Source organism: Notamacropus eugenii, chromosome 3, assembly GCF_028372415.1.
Source record: "Notamacropus eugenii isolate mMacEug1 chromosome 3, mMacEug1.pri_v2, whole genome shotgun sequence".
Lineage (NCBI taxonomy): Eukaryota > Metazoa > Chordata > Mammalia > Diprotodontia > Macropodidae > Notamacropus > Notamacropus eugenii.
The window spans coordinates 121,370,813-121,389,957 of NC_092874.1; the positions used below are offsets into that span (position 1 = coordinate 121,370,813).

The 19,145-nt window shown below is 37.6% G+C and overlaps 1 protein-coding gene across 3 annotated transcripts in view; it reads right to left on the minus strand.

The window, feature by feature from the left end:
• CALU (calumenin) overlaps window positions 1-19,145 on the minus strand; it is a 42,777-nt gene that overhangs the window by 3,901 nt on the left and 19,731 nt on the right. For 2 of the 3 annotated variants that reach the window (XM_072652808.1, XM_072652810.1), the window contains exons 2-6: window positions 16,269-16,502; window positions 11,132-11,325; window positions 7,104-7,270; window positions 5,912-5,972; window positions 761-960 (exon numbers count right to left, since the gene is read on the minus strand). In XM_072652808.1, the coding sequence (XP_072508909.1) occupies window positions 761-960; window positions 5,912-5,972; window positions 7,104-7,270; window positions 11,132-11,325; window positions 16,269-16,489 (843 nt within the window). In that variant the 5' untranslated portion in view covers window positions 16,490-16,502. Of the gene's footprint in view, window positions 1-760; window positions 961-5,911; window positions 5,973-7,103; window positions 7,271-10,868; window positions 11,063-11,131; window positions 11,326-16,268; window positions 16,503-19,145 lie in introns of all 3 variants that reach the window. The other variant, XM_072652809.1, reaches the window with a different exon arrangement.

Consider the following 19,145-nt stretch of genomic DNA (forward strand, 5'->3'; position numbering starts at 1 on the left):
CCAACAATACTGCTTCTAGGACTGTATCCCCAAGGGATCATAAAAATGGGAAAGGGTCCCAGATGTACAAAAATATTTAAAGCAGCTCTCTTAGTGGTGGCCAAAAACTGGAAATCAAGGGGATGCCCTTCAACTGGGGAATGACTGAATAAATTGCGATATGTGAATGTAACGGAATACTACTGTGCTTTAAGAAATGATGAACAGGAAAACTTCAGAGAGGCCTGGAAAGACTTATATGAACTGATGCTGAGTGAAAGGAGCAGAACCAGGACAACTTTGTACACAGTAACAGCCACAGTGTGCGAGGAATTTTTCTGGTAAGACTTAGTACTTCATTGCAATGCAAGGACTTTAACTCCCAATGGTCTCAAGGCAAAAATGCCTTCCATATCCAGGGAAAGAACTATGGAATTTGATCACAGAATGAAGTAGATCATTTTCTTTTGTATTATGTTTTGGTTTGTTTTATGATTTCTCCCATTCATTTTAATTCTTCTATGCAACATGACTAAGGTGAAAATGTATTTAATAGGAATGTTTAAAAAAAAAAAAAGGAGTGCAAGGTACAGAGGAGCCTTATCAGGTGTGACCAAGAAGATGGGTACTGCCTTTAAGTGTCCTTACAAAAAAATTTAAATGCTTATCAGGCTCCGCTAAGGTCTCAGTTATTCTTTGTGGCTTTATGGAAACCGTTCAGGAAATGGATCAGAAATAGACTTGGATAACTTCCAAACTGTACTGGCCTGGCTAGACTTACCTTGTTCTGGTCTGATTCATATACCAGATGCCTAGCCTCGGCTTCTGCATGGTCATAGTCAGAAGGCAGGATCCAGTCTTTAGTTTCCTCTTTATCCATCTTCCCATCACGGTTTTTATCTCGGAATTCCACAAACTGTTCACGCTCGGTCTTCACCCACTCTGGCTCATCAGCATTTCCATCATGGCTATACATGTCACCTGTGTATGACCACAGATACATGTTAGAATCGTACATATGATTTTCAAAAGGCTGTCTTAGTGTCAATCATACTAGCTAACAAAAACTAGCTATTCTGGTCAGAGAAACTTCAAGACATTCTTGAAGTTTCAATACGGCTTTTCCTACTTACCAAAAATCTGCGTGTGGGACACCAAAATAAAACTTATAACTTAAACAAAACAGAAAAAATAATGGGAGAAACTTCATACTCAAAAAACCTAAAAAGATGAAGGTGTTTTATAAAGGACTCCCAAATTATCACTCTGAGTGTCGAAGCACCACTATAAAACATTTCTTTAAATTCCAGGAGATTTGTAAAATCTGTATTTGATAGTTGAAGGCAAAATATCATAGTGGTCATAGTCTTAGCATATATACTACCTAGTATATGTAGGTGGCATGAAATTACAGGTCTTTCACACATTTTTCCTCATAGTGACACTGTCCATCAAAACTATCTGTGTGCAGTATTCGATCATATCCAATTAACTTGGACAGATCTAATTAAGCACCATGAAACAGCCAACCCTAGCTGTGCTCATGATAAGCATACTCCACATCTGTGATCTCATCAATGGGAGTAACTCCTTCCACTAGTACAGGCCGCAACTCACTCATAACTTCTTCTGGGAGACTTTTATCTCACAGGTAAACAAGCTCTTCTAGCTCTTCCCCAGAAGATCTGAGAGGCCAGCATTATTCCTTTAGGTGTGTTGCTTGTTTGGTGGGAACCAGATAAACCCTTGCCCTGTCCCTATGCTTATTTCCATTTCTGATCATACATGTACTTGAAGTAAATGATGGACCAGCCGTGGGAGAATATCTATTACATACAAGATGCTTAGCCTTCTCGTGACCCAGGTAACTCTCTAAAACTAAGTGAGAAACAAATTGCTGATTTGCATTAGTCACTGGGTACATGCTAATGCAATTTCAGGTCAGAACAAAAATTCCTTTGTACCACTTTTTGCATGTTGTTCCACAATGAAGTATGACTAATTAGGCTCATTAGGAGTCTTTCCATTGTCACAGAGTCACATTCAACTCTGATTTCTTGGAGTCTCTGATGTTCTAAGATTTAAAATCACAAAGCCCCACCAGGAAAAGGGAGAATAGTTGGGAGTTGTTTTTTTTTTTTTAAGAACTCTGTGCAAATTCCCAAATGCAAACCAATCAATTCTCTTCCTCTTACTTTAATTTTGGGTCTAACTCACTGCCCTTTGTGGTGGCTAACATTCACATGTATATGTGTATGTGTACAGACACACACACACAAAGATATGTAGGACTCAGTAGCTCAACAGGCTGGACTCCAATAGCATGTTATGGTCTGTACAACAAATGTTTCTTCATCTACTTAGTTTTTTCTATGTAGTTTATTAAGCCAATTTCTCTTGAATATTTATGGGTTTTCCCCCAATTGATAAATGGTCAAAGGATATGAACAGGCAGTTTTCAGAGGAAGAAATTAAAGTTATCTATAACCATGAAAAATGCTTTAAATCACTATTGATTAGAGAGATGCAAATCAAAACAACTCTAAGATACAACATCACATCTACCAGACTGGCTAACATGACAGAACAGTTAGATGATAAATGCTGAAGAAGGTGTGGGACAGTTGGAACACTAATTCATTGCTGGTGGAGCTGTGAGCTGATCCAACCATTCTGGAGAGCTATTTGGAACTGTGCCCAAAGGGCTACAAAAATGTGCATATCCTTTGATCCAGCAATACTGCTTCTAGGATTGTATCCCCAAGAGACCATAAAAATGGGAAAGGGTCCCACATGTACAACAATATTCATAGCAGCCCTCTTTGTGATGGCCCAAAACTGGAAATCAAGGGGATGCCCATCAGTTGGGGAATGGCTGAATAAATTATGGTACATGAATGTAATGGAATATTATTGTGCTATAAGAAATGATAAACAGGAAGACTTCAGAGAGGCCTGGAAAGACTTATATGAACTGATGCTAAGTGAAAGGAGCAGAACCAGAGCTTTGTACACAGCAACAACCACAGTGTGCAAGAGTTTTTTCTGGCAGACTTGGAACTTCATTGCAATGCAAGGACTTAAACAAATTCCCTATGGTTTTTTAAGGCAAAATGCCTTCCACCATCTAGAGAAAGAACCATGGAATTCAATTGCAGAATGCAGCAGATCGTTTTCTTTTGTATTATGTTTTGGTTTGTTATATGATTTCTCCCATTCATTTTAATTCTTCTACATAACATATTTAACAGGAATGTATGTATAGAACTTATGCAAAATTGTATGCCATCTCGGGGAAGGAAAGGGAAGACGGCGGGAGGGAGGGGGAAAAACAATATAAGTTATATGGTAGTGATTCCAGAACACTGAAAACAAATAAAATTAATATTAAAAATTAAAAAAAAGATTAATTAAAAAAAGAATATTCATGGTTTTCATTAAGAAGGATTTTTATAACATTTTGGGGCTTGAAGCAAACAGTACAATATCATCTACCAAAAGCAGCACCTAGACGGCTTTAAGGAATTCCTCTTCCATTTGAGGCTTTGTACAAAAAATTACCATGATGATGGTAAATACTGCTGAAGAACATGTATCTCTATTTTATGTTTTGCTTGATCTTAAGAACTACTACATCAAATAAATGCTACACTGCTGTTGACTTATCAAGAAATCTCATATAATTTTAACACATGCAAAGACTCCTTATTTGAAGAGAGCCTTTAAGTATACACTTTTTTCCACTGAATCAATTGCTTTTTGGTAAAAATCAATAAATGTGTGCAGGGGGGAATCTTGTATTCTTTGCACTTTCAAACTCTAACTGAAACTCTTTCAGTCAACTGTATTCACTGCAAAGTTATGGTAAGGCTTGTGTAACATGTGGTACTGAATATGGCTAAAAACTGTGTCCAAAATCCTCTAAGAAAACACAAAATGTTACTGTTAAGTTATTTCAGTTGTGTCCAAGCATTCATGACCCCATTTGGAGTTTTCTTGGCAAAGACACTGGAGTGGTTTCCAGCTCATTTGACAGATAAGGAAACTGAGACAAACAGGGTTAAAATGACCTGCCCAGGGTCACACAGCTGGTAGGTATCTGAGGCTGGATTTGAAATCATGAAAGTGAGTTTTCCTGGCTCCAGAGCCAGCACTCTATCCTCTGTACCACCTAGCTGCCCAGGCCCCAGTAATCAGGCCAAGCAATGGTCATTTCCCAAGAGAACTCCTGCTTCTCTTAAGAGCAGTTAAACAGCAATTAGCAGTTCTAACTCTTCTCCTCTGAATTTCTGTACTTGAAGGATATAATTTTAAAAATATATAATTTTAATGGAAGTCAGAATATTCAGTATCACTTCTGTGCTTTTTCAGTTCAAGAGGTTAAAAACAAGGCTTTCCTGTAAGACTCAATAACTGACTTTAATAGAAGTGGCAAAAGGCCTCTTCCATTAACAATTTCTTTTAAGTAAGACAGAAACTAATAGCTGCTTTGTTAAAAGAGTTTCCATGTACAACAACATCCTACAAATCTCTCCGACAGTATTGAAACTGACAGATGATCTTCATACATAACTCCCTACTCTATATATCCCAAGTGGAGAGGGTCCCATCACTTCCAGGAGCAACCTTTCTGCCTAATATCCTGAAACTAGGTATACTCTGAATGAAGAACTCAAAGCCCTGAAATTTTGTGATTTGGGAGACCAAAAAAAGCAGATAACCATTGCTATTCAGTTTTAGGGAGAGAAGTGCAGTAGTAAAGTAGATAGAGAACTGGCCTTGGAATCAGGAAGGCCTGGGTTCAAATCCTGCTAGACACATAAACTGGCTGTGTGACCATGGAAAAATCATTTAACTCCTCAGTGCTCTGGGGCATCTCTTTAAGATCTAAGCTGCTGAAAAGTTGCCTACCTGCACTGATAGGAGTTTTTTCATTTAGGAGTTCTCTATACTAATGAAGGCCAGTCTCCATCAAGTTTTAACAAGCAGTACCAAACAGTAAAAGTTCACTATCTAAAAGATTTTTTAAAAATTTAAAAAAATTTTATTTATCTAATATGTAAAAAGAAAACCCACAATTTTCAAGGAAATGTCTATCTTCCAAATTTCTTTGTAAACATGGTACTTACTTCCATTGTGCCCTATGCAACCAACCCCAAAAAAGCTGCTTTCTCCCTCTTTCTTAAGTGGATCAAAGTCATTTATGGAGGCTTGGAAGAAAATGACAAAATGTCACAATTACTCATCTAATGGGACTGGATCATTCATTCCACTGGAAAGTCTAAAGAGATTATTTCTGGAAACACTAAAGTCCATGATAAGCTTGCCCAATGCAATCTGAGAAAACTACTGGTATGCCTAAGTATGGTTAAGGTCTCCCCTTCAGAAATGAACTTTAGTTTAAAAAGAAGAATTCTAGGTAAAGTATGAGGAACCCAAAAGTTGCCTGTGCAACTGCTTCATTTAATATGTGAGACTGCACATACCTAATTAGCAAGAGAATAAGGGACTGCTAACTGCTGTTAACAAAGGACAACAAAATTCTACAAAGTGAAGAACAAGCAAAAGCTGTCCCAAACAGCACATATGAGGAATTAGTTAATCTGGACACAACTCTCTGTAACTGACACCACCGCTATATGATTCCCATTGCTCTCCTCTGTTCCCTGTCTTATTTGTCAGTCTCCAAAGACGCAAACTGGGCTTATAGTCATTTTCTTCCTGTACTTTAAGACAACATAATAACTATTATTAAATGTCAATGCACATCTGTTATTGCTAACACTAGCCCCTAGCACCTTCCTCTTTGCAGGATCTTAAAAATTGCTAACAACTATGACTGGCCTAAAGGCTAAAACTGTTTCTCTAGGTGGACAGAACTCTCAAAGATTCTCAGCTTTTTTAAGGAAAAACTCTCAAAGGAGGAACTCACCAATGTATTCTTCCAGATCAATGAAACCATCAGCATTCTTATCTATGTCCTCCATTGTTTCCTAATGAGAAGGAAAGAGAGGGATAAAGTTCGTTTGTATTCACGAAAACTTATCGGACAGGGAGTATAATCTAACTTCGAGTATAACAGCCAACTACTCCATACACACAGACACATAGACACACACACACACATACTACTTTCCGTATAACAATCCTTTTGAGTTAGACAGTGCAAGTATTATTACCCCATTTAATGAATGAGAAAACTGAGCATTAGAGTAGTTAAACATCTTGCCCACAGTCACACAGAAAGTGTTGGAGCTGGGATATGAACCCAGGTCTCTAGATTCCAAGTCTAGACTGATTTGCCCAGAGATGACATTAAGCAAAGATTTTTAAAAGGAATGAAACTGAGAGGATTCTTCCTGCCCAAATTCACCTTCATCCCCTCCTCTCTATCTGTGGTTCTCACAGTTAGATAGTGTTGAGTGGCTAAGACCATTAAATATGTATACCCAAGACATTCAATTCAGTTGTTTTTTTCAGTCATGTCCAACTCTTCAAAACTCCAGTGGGGTTTTCTTGACAAAGATACTGGAGGAGTTTGCCATTTCCTTCTCTGGCCCATTTGACAGATGAGGAAAGTGAGGCCAACAGGGCTAAGTGACTTGTCCAGGGTCACACACCGAGTAAGTTTTTGAGGCCAGATTTAAACTCAAGAACTTGAATGTTCTTGATTCTGTTCACTATGCACCTATAGCTGGCCCCTCATCTCCTCTCAGTTTAAAATATACAAACATGTGGTTCATAATTACTTAGTAATTAGATAGCCTGTTCAACCTATTATTCTCATGGTATCTGTCTGACAGCTGTAGGTTTACAACTAATTAAAGGTTATATGGAAAGTAGATCTTGTCCTTCTTTTGCACAGGTCACTATCAGGACTTCAACTAATCTGGTAAAAAAGTGTTACCTAAATGCATGGTGAAATTGAGGCACACTAAAAAAAAAACTTTCCTTAAGGGTCACAGGGAGGTGTCAAAGCTCTGACTTGGAAGACCAACAGTAACTCCACACAGACCAGTCTGCCCAACACACTGGAAAAAGGATAGAGAGGAGAAACGCATAGCACTAGCAGCATGGAAAGAAGTTTGGTTTACAGTCATGGAATCACCTGGCCTGACACTCACCTGAACAACTATATCTTTCATGTAGTCATATTCTTCAGGGTGAAGAAAAGCTGTGAACTCTTCCTTTGTGGCAATGAGATCTCCATCCTTGTCAGCCATTTTGAACCTCCGCTCATCTCTCATCATCATCTGTTTGTAGTTAAATCCATCATCAGGGTCTGGGTCATCTAGACAATAACAATAGATTATATCCATTAGAATCCCAGAGAGAACAAGAAGTACTGGAACAGGGAACATGTCAAGATAAGTACAAACCTCACCAGCCTAAATACCAACACATATTTTTAGGCTGAAGGATTGGGGATAAAAAGGGTATCAGGCCCTAACTTTATGTTGGTGTCTGCTGGCCAACTTGGAGGTGTAGTTCCTAGACTAACATAGAAGGCTTCATCCTAATATAAACATTCTGACCACTGAAGAACTGGATTTATAGGGGTCATATGTAAATACACATATATGTACGGAACAGAATGACACAGCACAAAGAGTTTTGTCTTTGGAGCCAGGGGACTTGGGTTATTGGCTTATTACTTATTATTTATTTGTATGACTATAAATCCTTTCAATGATCTGGGCCTCAAATTTTCTCATTTGTAAAACATGGAGCTCAGAATGGGTGACTTCTAAGGTTCTAATTCCTTCCAACTCTACATCCTATCCAAGTTAAAAGGACAGATTCCAAAGCTAATTTGGCCTTAATCCTAACCCTAGAGTTAATCCTAACTCCTCCATGAGTTAGTATGATATATTCCCATGAACTGAAAAGGAAAAGAGTTATTTAAGCTTGGCTCCTCTTCATTTGGAGATGTCATACTTGGTATATTTGGTGTTCTTCTCAAACATAGGAAGTTTAAATACTAATGGAACTACTGGAATCTAACATGGAGATGTGTGTCTGCCCTTGAAATAAATTCATAAAGATTTTAACCAGTCTGGATTTGGACCTGCCCAGATTTTTAGGAAACTGAACCGAAAAAACAGCTGAGTTGAAGAACAACAATTTACTCTCTATAGATAATAGTGGCTTCCTCTAAACTGAGAAACTATGAAAGAACCATTTTAAAAACAATAATAGAAGTTTATTCTCTACCCACCACACAGGATTATTTTGAGGATAAAATAAGATGACAGGCAGAGTGCTGGAACCAAGTCAGGAAGACCTGGATTTCAATCCCACCTGACACTAGCTACATGGTCTGTAAAATGCAGGAGTTGGATAGATGGCATCTAAGGTCCCTTCTATAATCCTATATATCAGAACACTCTTAAAAGTAAAAGGCATTCCAAAAGTTTAAGGTATTATTATTACAACAAACAAATCAAATTCAATCAGATATGACATCAGCTTTATAAAAAGAACTGTGGCTTCTCCACCAGTAACACTGTACTGGCAACCTAATAAAGTAGTTCTGAGACCAGCTTTTCTATACACTTGCAATACAGATGTAAAAGTATTACTGCTCTATTTTTAGAGTCAAACTTAAAGTTTCACTCTTTAGTGTCAAAAAATTCCTTAAGATCACAGGATTACAGATTCATAGGATCATAGCTTTAGAACTGGAGGGAACTTTAGAATGTTATCTCCCATTTTACAAATAAGGACACTGAGGCCCAGAGACATCAAGTGATGATTGTTCACCATCACATAGCTATGTGTCAGGTAGTATTTGAACCCAGTTCTTCCTAAGTACAGCACTCAACTCTATACCACTGTCATAAAAATCTACACTTTCAATGAAAGGAAATGACACTAGGAAAGGCCAATTTAGTAACTACCTTTTTCAAATAGCAAGTCATCATTTCACTCCTAAGCAAATATACAGTAACAACTATGAAAGAAACATATTGAAGACACAAGATTAATACTGGTATTCTTAGTAAATAATCTTCCATTCCTTCTATGAAATAAGGCTTAAACAAAATCTCTGAACTCTGATATGCAAAAAGTAGAGGAGAAAGGAAGCAAACATAAATTTAGATGTCTACTACTATTCCTTATCTTACCCAGACAGAGTCTATTTGCCTGAGCTGACCTATGCAACCCCATGGGCAGGACCTAAATCTCTTGTTCTAGACAGGGTAGATTTCTACGCTGGTGATTTATTTTGCTTGTAGCAGAGACCAAGTTTTCTTCCTCTCCCTTGATGAAGTTTGTTTCATTATGACAAACTTCAATTAAAAGACATTCTTATGTACTTCTGAACCAAAATTGTTAATCAAGAATGAAAAAAAATTTACATAAGCAAAAAAAGTAAGACTCCTAATCCCCTAGAGCCATACCTTCCGCACTCCAAGAAGGGATGCCTTATAAAGACATTGCTATTACCAGCCAGTGCTTCAGAACTGTGCAGTCCATAGAAATACAAATACCCTTTATGTTGAATCATCTCTGTGAGGCTACAGAGCTCTCAAAGTGCACATACACACACTCACTCACTCAGTGAAAAAGGTGAGAGTGCATTTCAGACCGAACCACGATTTATTATCATGCCATTTTGCTTAGATCACCAATAGCCTAGTCTGCTTAATATTTGTTCTTAATACCAGATAAATCAAGAAGATGTCTGCATGCCAGCTATCTAACCAAGCAAGTCATACTTGATGTTTCCCCATCTGCCTTGACTTTTGAATACACATGTTCTTAAATTAGGTGAAGGGATCTGTGCAGTTCTTGGCTGTATGCCAAGAATTTGAGAGATTTCTACTTTAGACTTAGGAATGAGAACAAGCTTGTCGCAGACATGAAAGCCTCTTTACAAGAAATGCATCCAGTCCTAGAATTAACACAAACAGTTGGTTCTCTAGCAGGAAAAGATCATTACACAGGCATCAGCTGTTGATACGTATGTGTTTGTGTGAAACAGACCACTTTAAAAAAAGAAGCTTGCCTAATTTATAGGCTATAGGTGTAGGAAGAAATGACTATTTGTATCATGTTGGCAGTTAATGTCACCACACCAAGGGGGGCATTCTCACCACTTGTAACTCTTCCCCAATAAAATTCTTAAAACAGCCACCCAATGTTTAGTGGTAAGCAATCCAAAAAGTATAAATTGCTAACAAGTGGTAAGCAATGGTACAGCTACCCACCAAACTAATGGAAAGCAACCAAAAGTACCACTGCATTATAAGCACACTTACAAAGCAGTCAAGTAAACTCATGAGCTTGAGAATGCAAGAGGAAGGATCAATCTTCAGAAAGATTTGGGAGAAAATAATCCACAGCAGTTAAAATTTGTCAAGGAAATAACATGGCCCTATTCTACCCATTTTGTACCTTGTTAATCCTTATTATTTTCTCTGGTACCTCATATAGAACCTTGTATATAAAATGGCACTTATTTTTTCTTTTATTCTCAACTAATTATCAAGAAGGTTTATAACTGATGTGAATTTGCAGTACAATGTCATTAATCAAATTGCATGAAGAGCTGTAGCTTTTTATTTTGAGTCACAGCTGCTTATGTGAAGTCTACTGCAAATAAACCTTTGTAAAGGTTACAGAGAAGAAAAAAGGGTCAGGGAAAAATATACTTGTGGAAGCAATGCTGAACCTGGAGCAAGAGTAAAATCACAAGAGCGAAAACCAAAAAATCACACATGCTTAAAATTATTAAGAGTTAGGGAAACCAGCTCAGTTTTTTAAATGAAGCTGCTAAAGGCACAGCAAAAGGCTTTTTTACCCTTTCCCTTATTTGGTGACCCTTTTATTTCTTTGATTCAAGCCAATGTCAGCCTCTGTTAGGCTGACATCTTGCCCCTTACCCAGGTAAGTGCCATAGGTCACGTTTCTGTACTCATCCCAGGAGATTAAGCCGTCTTGGTTCATGTCAAACTCGTGCCATTGGCGTTCAACATTGTCAGACATGTATTTCTTCTGGGTGTGCTTAAGCCAGGATTTCAGCTCCCCCTCGGTCACAAACCCATCTTTATCCACGTCTATTTTATCTACAATCATTCTACAAGACAAAACAGTTACGTTTCAAGGTGCCGGCTCCACAAGACTTTTGCCCACAGACAAGACCTACCTAATATGTAGCCGTAGGTGGCATTTTTATATTCCTCCCAAGAAACGAGGCCGTCCTCATTGAGGTCATGCCCCTTCCACTGTCGCTCTACATCCTCGTAAATCCAGCGCTTTTGTGCAAATTTAATCCAGTCTTTGAGCTCATCCACAGTGACAAACCCGTCCTTGTCGCCATCTATTTTACTTACAATCTTTCTGTAGAAATGTAGAAAAATCCAGCAAGAGGTTAAAGGATACAAGGTTCTAGATTTGGTAGTGCTGAATGCTGTGACCACATATGCTGTCCCAAACTACAGCAACACAAGTAAACTAACTGTCTCCAAAGCAGAATAATAAGAGCAAAACAGCCCAACGTTGCAGTAGGTTAAGCAGCCCACTACTGCCCTTGTGGTGATTCACCAAGAGAAGTTATGGTTTGCCTCTTCTAGCTAGCACTGGCATCCACATGGATAGTCCCGTGTGAGTGGTGGGCTGTAGGCCATGATCAGACTATGAGAGTAAAAATACAGTTTCTTGTAAGTTCTCCAGACTTTGCGTATATAACACCGTAGCTTCAACACTTATGTATTCTAGATGAAAATTCCCAGTGTGTGTTAAAGCACAACCACTGATATAATTATTTTTAAAATTCACAATACCATAAGATTTAAAGCAGATTTTTGGGGGAGGGGAGAGAAAATGTTGGAAGACAAAACTCTGAAACTTGCACCCCTTCTTCCCAAAACAAAACAAAAACACTGTTCTGGAATAATGGATCTTCCACAAAGTTCAGATGCATGAAAAACCAGGAGAAAAAAATCATTACTGCTCAAGTTTAGCCCAGGCAGTGAAAAGGGTACTTATTATAAGATGAACAGGTTGACTACAGAGCAAGCTATTAAATTTGAGTTTTATATGTAGCTACAGAGAAAGACAACTTCCAATAAAAATGTGCCCTATACATATGTAGTCTACTTAACAAGGACACACACCACTCAATGTGAGCATGTTAAGCTGGGAGGGGTTAGTGAACCAAGATGCTAAAAGGAAAGTGTGGAAGCTAAAGTAGACTGTGAAATGGCTTTCCCCTTTTCATTTGTCCTTTTTTCTTTCCAAGTTAAACTAGTCATTTTCAATGTGGAAATTTCAAAGCCCTGTGAACGCCAATCTATCCCTGCTATACAGGAGGCATTCTGTACAATTCCCATCACCAGTTACACACGGCCACCAGCAGAGTGTACCATATAACTGACTTGTGACAGCTCGGTGGCTGGCATCTGAAAGACTCTCTCCTTGGTGACACCAGCTGTCTTTCCTACTTACCTAGGATTCATTCTATAAAAACATCAGGGAAGAATGGTAGCACTTAGAAAGTGTTCCCTGTCCCCATGCTGCTGTCAGCCTTACAACAGAGGTGACAACAAGCAAAAACCACAGTCTTCAGCCAAATATACTTACTGTTTCTTGCTAAAGAACTTCCAAGGTGTTTGTGGGGAGTCAAAGGGTCTAGGTTTAAGCCTGCCACTCACTAGCTGTGGGACTTTGAGAAAGCCAAAACCTCAAAGGCGATCTCTTCCTGTAAAATGGGGCTATATACATAAGCTACATAGAAGTAATAAATCAAATTAATGATTTCATTTCATGCAAATAGGAATGGGAGTAAAAGGGGACTGTATTTGAGATTTAAATGGTATAAGGTACTCTAGAGTGAGGAAATTCCCTCTCCCAATGCAGGTGAACATCTCCTCTGCAACTTAAAGAGATCTAAGAAAGCTGCCTAGAGTGCTGAGAGGTTAAGAAATGCTCAGGGTTCACACTGCATGTAAAGGCGCAGGACTAGCAACCCTGGTTTTTCTGATCTTGAGGCACTCCTACCAACTTCAGCACAATGTCTCTCACTTTTATGTAAATACTGTTACAACAGTAACTTGCTACTTTGATTGAGGCAAAGTATTATGAAAGTGTTGCCAAAATCTTAACTACAGCTCTATCATCCCTACAATTAAGCTTTGTATGTTTTTTACAAGGGGACTAAATGCTGAGTTTAGACTGCTACTGTCTGTGAACATACACCACAGTATAATTAAGAAAAAATCGGGTTATCATAACCACAGAATAAGTATTATCAAACTAAAAAAAAAGGGTCATGTACAACAAGAGGAGGAAGATTCCTGAAATAAGGGCATCAGAATTTCAAAGATGGAATTTCTTTCTTGAGACTTGATTCTATTTATATCACTAGTAGGATTATCCTAACTGATTTCTTCATAAAATAGAACTAGTTTTCTTTGTGGCATATGCAGAAAAAGTTATGATGAAAAGACTAAAACTTATTTTTTTTAAATTGGGAGCACGAGAAGATGAAAGACTCCTATTTAAAGAAAAAGTTTTAAACTTTGATCTTACTAATCTTTATTTTTACAAATGCATAAAGTTAATAATAGTGTAAGGATACCAGAGATCCTTCAAGCCACTGGACAATTACTTAAGTAGTTATGATAAGGTAGTATGAACATTTTTAGACACAAATAAGATCATACTATTCTCCTTAACTGAATGGCAGCTTTGCATTGCAGTTGTTACAAGCAAACCCCAAGTGTTTCTCTGTTTAAGTTCTATAGGGGTAGAAGCCTTTTTTCTATTAAAAAACACTGACTCACAAAGAAAGAGAAAAGAAACTCCCTACCAAAAAAATTTTAAAGCTTACTTGGACAACAGAAACAAAAAATATTGTATTAATTGACATTTAAGAGTATATATACTTCAATTCTTTATTATGGACTGTTTAAGGTAGAACAGACAAATGGGAACAGGAGAGCAGAAAACGGAGGTAAAAAAGCACAGCAAAGCAAACTAGGCTCACAAGATTAAAATCAGCAAAGGGATTCGTAAAAGAAACTATTAAGTGTTATGTAAATATTAGCTGTTATTACAAAGAGATATCCAAAAAGCTGACTTTCACAGAGTAACATCTGCATCTAGTGGCTGTTTGAGGTATTACAATGGCACTTGAATTGACATAGTTGCAACAAAAAGCATCAACAATGTTAACTCTGGCCTTACAAACAGCTCAAAGTTGAGGAGCACCGTACATTGTTTATTCAGGTTTTGTTTTTCACTAATACCCTATGACTTCCTTGGGCTTTAGCTTCCACAGTAGAAAAGGTAAGGGGTTGCACCAGAGGCCTCCTCAGTTCTTTCCAGTTCCCTAATCTAGAATTCTAGGACATGGTATTCTCAACACAGTTACTCCTGGCTTGGAGATCTTCAAGTCAACAGATAAGTTTTGTAACCGAAGTCAGAACCATTCTCATGAAAAGAGAAAACAAATCTCAAGGCCCTTAAAAGTTTTAAGAGTAATCCTGGGAAGTGAGCTATATTAATGCAAAGTGGGCTAAGCAGGGCACAAAAAGAAAAGGGAAAACTGTTATGGACTGGCAGGAGGGCAAATGCTTGAAGTACAATTTAAAAAATATACTTACCAGCTTTCCAAAAAGATTTACAAGTTACAAAGTAAGCACGCAACTGAACATGAAACTTCTGAGTGAGTTAAACATTCTGGTTAACAGCTTTTTTGTGTGTGGCACTTATTCAAACTAAAGCTTATTTTGTACCATGGATACCATTTGGCAGTCTGGTGAAGCTTGTGGATCCCTTCTCAGACTGTTTTATAGTAATTGAAGGAAATACTAAATTTCAATGAAAATAAAAATATAAGGTCAGTGAAAAAAAGATGCAGGGCTTTTTCTTATCCAAGTTCATAGACCAACAGAAATAAGAATGTTTTCTTTATAAAGTAAAAATATTTGATTGCTTTTTCTTGTCATTCAAAGATATATCCCTCTTTTTGTGAACAAGTCTGGAGGAAGCTTTCAATACCTAGAAGTTAATCTTTACACATTACTCACAAGAAATTCTGTAACAACCACTGGAGTAAAGTATTTTTTTGAAGGTTACACAGGAAAACAGGGGTTTTTAATCTTAGAAAAATCCACTTATTCATATGAAAAGTTCAGTTTAAAATACGTATCCTTTACATTCAATGCAAAACGATTTTTTTCTATCTCACTGTCCTACACTCAGGGTAATAGGTAGTTTTGAGATAAATGAAGAGAATAATTGTTCCTTCCTTCAAGGACAAAAATCCACTGAAAATCTTAGCATAGGGAAAAAAATTCTTGAAACAAATGTGGTTTAATTATAATGAAATAACTATCACATTTAAATAGAAATAGGAATAGCTTTGCAGATTGACACATTTATCCTGCAGAGCTCTCATTAGACAGAAGCAAACAGGAGGCATGATATTTAAAAGAATAACTTCCTCTCTAAAGTGCTACCTGGATACATCTTACCTGGAAGGAAAAACTTTAGTGATAAAACACTTCTGAGGGCCAGTTCAATTAAGACAAAAAGTTTTAATAATGTAAAGGTAAATGGTAAAATTTTCAGCTCTGGAAAATGTATGAAATTTATCAGTAAGGAGTATTCATTTGCTAGTGAAAATATGGCTCATTCAAGTTTGGAATTTAATGTATACAGGAGAGGACATGCTCCCAAAGGCTATGAAACCTGGACTATCAATAGCTCTTAAACTAAAGGGAAAAGGAACTAAAAAAGTTCAGGCCCTAAAAAGCCGTAATGACAAATGGAAAGGCTTCCAAAATTACCATGGTCCCGCTCTTACTAAGTCTGTCCTATGTCCTGGCACTAAAAGCTATAATTGGCACAAATCTGTAACCATTAAGAGCTTTTTAGCAGCAACTGGAATATCTGGAGGCTGGGAGCTAACAGAAGGCAAAGAATCTAAAGTGTAGTTTACTACTCACTCAAGAATGTGACCTGAGACTAGAAATTGTGTGATGGCATGCTGGTATTAAAACAAATATAAAGCAACAGCACTGTATTAAAATAGTAGAGTACAAGAAAATGCCTTTAGCTCCTCTTCATTTTTATGTAAAGATGATTTGGTTTTGCCAATAGGGACTGGCATGAAATATTTCATAAGGAGAATTAGGGGAGCAGGCTCTCAACCTTTAAGGGCATTGGTTCCGTAGCTGGGCTTCAGAAGTTATAGTTAACATAGATCCAAAGGAGAGAAAAGCTGGAGAAGAAAAAGAAGGATGATTTAGATACCCCTCTCATGGCTAACCCCTTACCCAAGTCGCTCCTTGCTCTCCTCTGGTGTCAGCTGATCAAAGGTCTTTGCCTCTTCTGCACCCAGGAATGCATCATGGTCATAGTCAAAATTCTGGGCATCATCATGAGGCTTGTCACTGAGTTGAGGTTCATGGTGTACTCTTTCCTTCTTCTCTGTGGGCTTGCTCAAGGCACAGACTGTACATAGGGATAGGCACATAAGAAAATGTCGCAGGTCCATGACTTGATCAGATCTTAAAAGAAAGGAAAAAGCAGAGAATTCATATGGCAGTATGGTTTCCTATTTTTAATCCTAATATTTATTGTATGAACCTGGGCAAATCACTTAAGTCTTCCTGTTTACATCTTAATTAAAAAATTAGGATGGAAGCACTTAACAGACACTAATAGGCACTACAGTACTAGGGATGTGTTGTCACAGCTTCCTTTACTTGTCTTCATGTTGAAAGTAAGTTTATGTTTCGTTTCTTTCATCTTCTCTTCAAACTATATGGCCTTAGGGAAAGAAGGGTAGTGAGAGAGAATTTGGAACGGATAAAAACAAAAACCACCAAAGTATATGGACAGAAATACAGCTTCAATTGCAGGGACAGATCAACTTTCACTGAAACTCCTAGATCCTACTATCAATTTAAATAAAATTAAGTACCTACTATATCCATACAATATTTGCTAGGTATGAGTTTTAAAAAAATAAATAGGACAGTTCCTAAACTCAACAAGTTTATACTCCAGTAATTAATTTCTAACCCTTAAATACTTCCCATTACTATCCCAGCAAAATATAGAAAATATCTATTCCTTGATTCCTTTTATGGAAATGTGAGAATTGATAGTAGAGAGATCATTAGCAGAGAAGAGCTCATGATATGATATGCCATAGTGACTACAGGTAAGAAGGCTCAGGAGAGGAAAAAAGTTGGCTAAAATTATGGAAAGGTCATTTTCCTCCCATTCAACCTTTTACATTTTTCTGAAGCTTGAAAAAGAAAAAATTTCACCAAGATTTCAGTTTTTCCTCTAGTTTTTATGTCTCAGAGGATCACAGATTTAGAGCTGAAAGGGACTTTCAAAGTCATCTAATCCAACAAGTAATGAGGCTTAGAGAAGTTGTGATTTCTCTATGGGTCAATCAGTCAAGTGGCAGAACCAGGATCTGACTCCCTATTTTTTCCATTGCACTTTTCTACTAACTCACAAGCAGACTGGTGAACAATCTGAATGATTTCATTAGTACTAAGAACAGGTTTGTGCTCATTCATTCATTTACTCACTCATTCATTCATTACCTCTTACTCCATTCCAATAGTGACTAAATGAATCTATTTAAAAGACAACTGACTGGTATGTGGCATACAGTAATGAGTACAGTGCTCTTACCAAAGGACTTTTAATTCATCATATAGGAAGTCATTGGCAGTGGATCTGATGTAGGTCCCCTACCTGTCAGTATGATACAAACCAGGTACTAACCAAATAGTAGTAAAAATCTCTGACTCTTAAGCATAATTTAAGGCAGGACTACTTAAACTTTTTCCACCTGTGACCCCTTTGGGGTTTCTTAAACTGTGGGTTTCAACCTTGTATTAAGGGACATTTAAAGAACCTATTCTGAAATACAAAGGAGCATTACCTATCCAAAACCACCCCATTAAATTCTAGTTTAGCCAAAATTTGGGAACTAGGAGGAGAAAAAAAGGTATGGGGGAGATTGAGGATTTGGAGGACTGAAAAGGGGTAGTATCCTAGAAAAAAATCAATGGCAGTCGAAGAAATGTAGTTCCAACCAACCAAGCAACCAACCAGCATTTATTTTATTAAGGGCTACTATGCACCAGGCAATGTGGATGTAAAAACAAAGAATGAAACAATCCCTACACTCAAGGGCCTTACCAAACACCCCCATACCAAATACAAAGTCAACCACAGGATAGTTTGAGGAGGGTTCTAGCAATTGAGGGGATCAGAAAAGGGAGTGCTTGAGTTATGTCTTAAAGGAAGACAGGAACTGTATGAAGCAGAAATGAGGAGAGAATTCATTTTATGCAGGAGGTCCAGCCAGTGCAAAGATACAGAGATAGGAAATGGGATTATCATGTATGAGAAACAGAGTGTAATTTGGATCACATAGAGAGTGTGGTGGTGGAGGTGTGGCAAATACATCTAGAATATTCCCAGATCTCTAAACTGCATTACTTTGTATCAATGTATTTTTTTAAGCCAGAAAAAAATAGCTTTTCCCCTAAAGTAGCTCAAAGGAGAAATGATATGTATGTTATTTAAAGTCACTGGAAAGGAGAATAAAAGATAATTTATATTTTAAGACAACTTAGGAAGTTGATGGCACAAAGGTATAACCCTGACTCTACTCTAGATTTCTAGGTTATTAAAGAACAGAATACAACGTGAAAAAGTCTTGGGGGAAGGATGTACAGGAGAAAGAATGAAGAGATTTATCCTCAATTAGCTGAAAAGGCATCCTTAGGCCAATAAAGCTTTTCATGCAGAAGAGGGTTTCTAGAACAAACACAGGACCATTAACAAGGCAGATAAAAATTCTCTACCCAGGTGGCAAAGCAACTCTTCCTACTGTCTTTTCCAGACTGAGACAGTAGTTTATATTCTGTATTAATGTTATGAAAACTATTTCTTTAAAGTATAACACACTCATATCATCATGTCTCTGATGTCATAGTCTTCGAAAATGAAGGATGAATACAGACCTGTGAGTAGACTGAACTGCCTGAAGGAATAGCTGGGTAACTCAGCTTATCTGCTCCCTTCTGTTGCCCCACTTCCTTCTCCTCAGCAAAGGAAGGTAAATCTGGATGGCCAGAAGATTCCCAGGTAACTTGGGGTTAACAGGCCAGATTTCT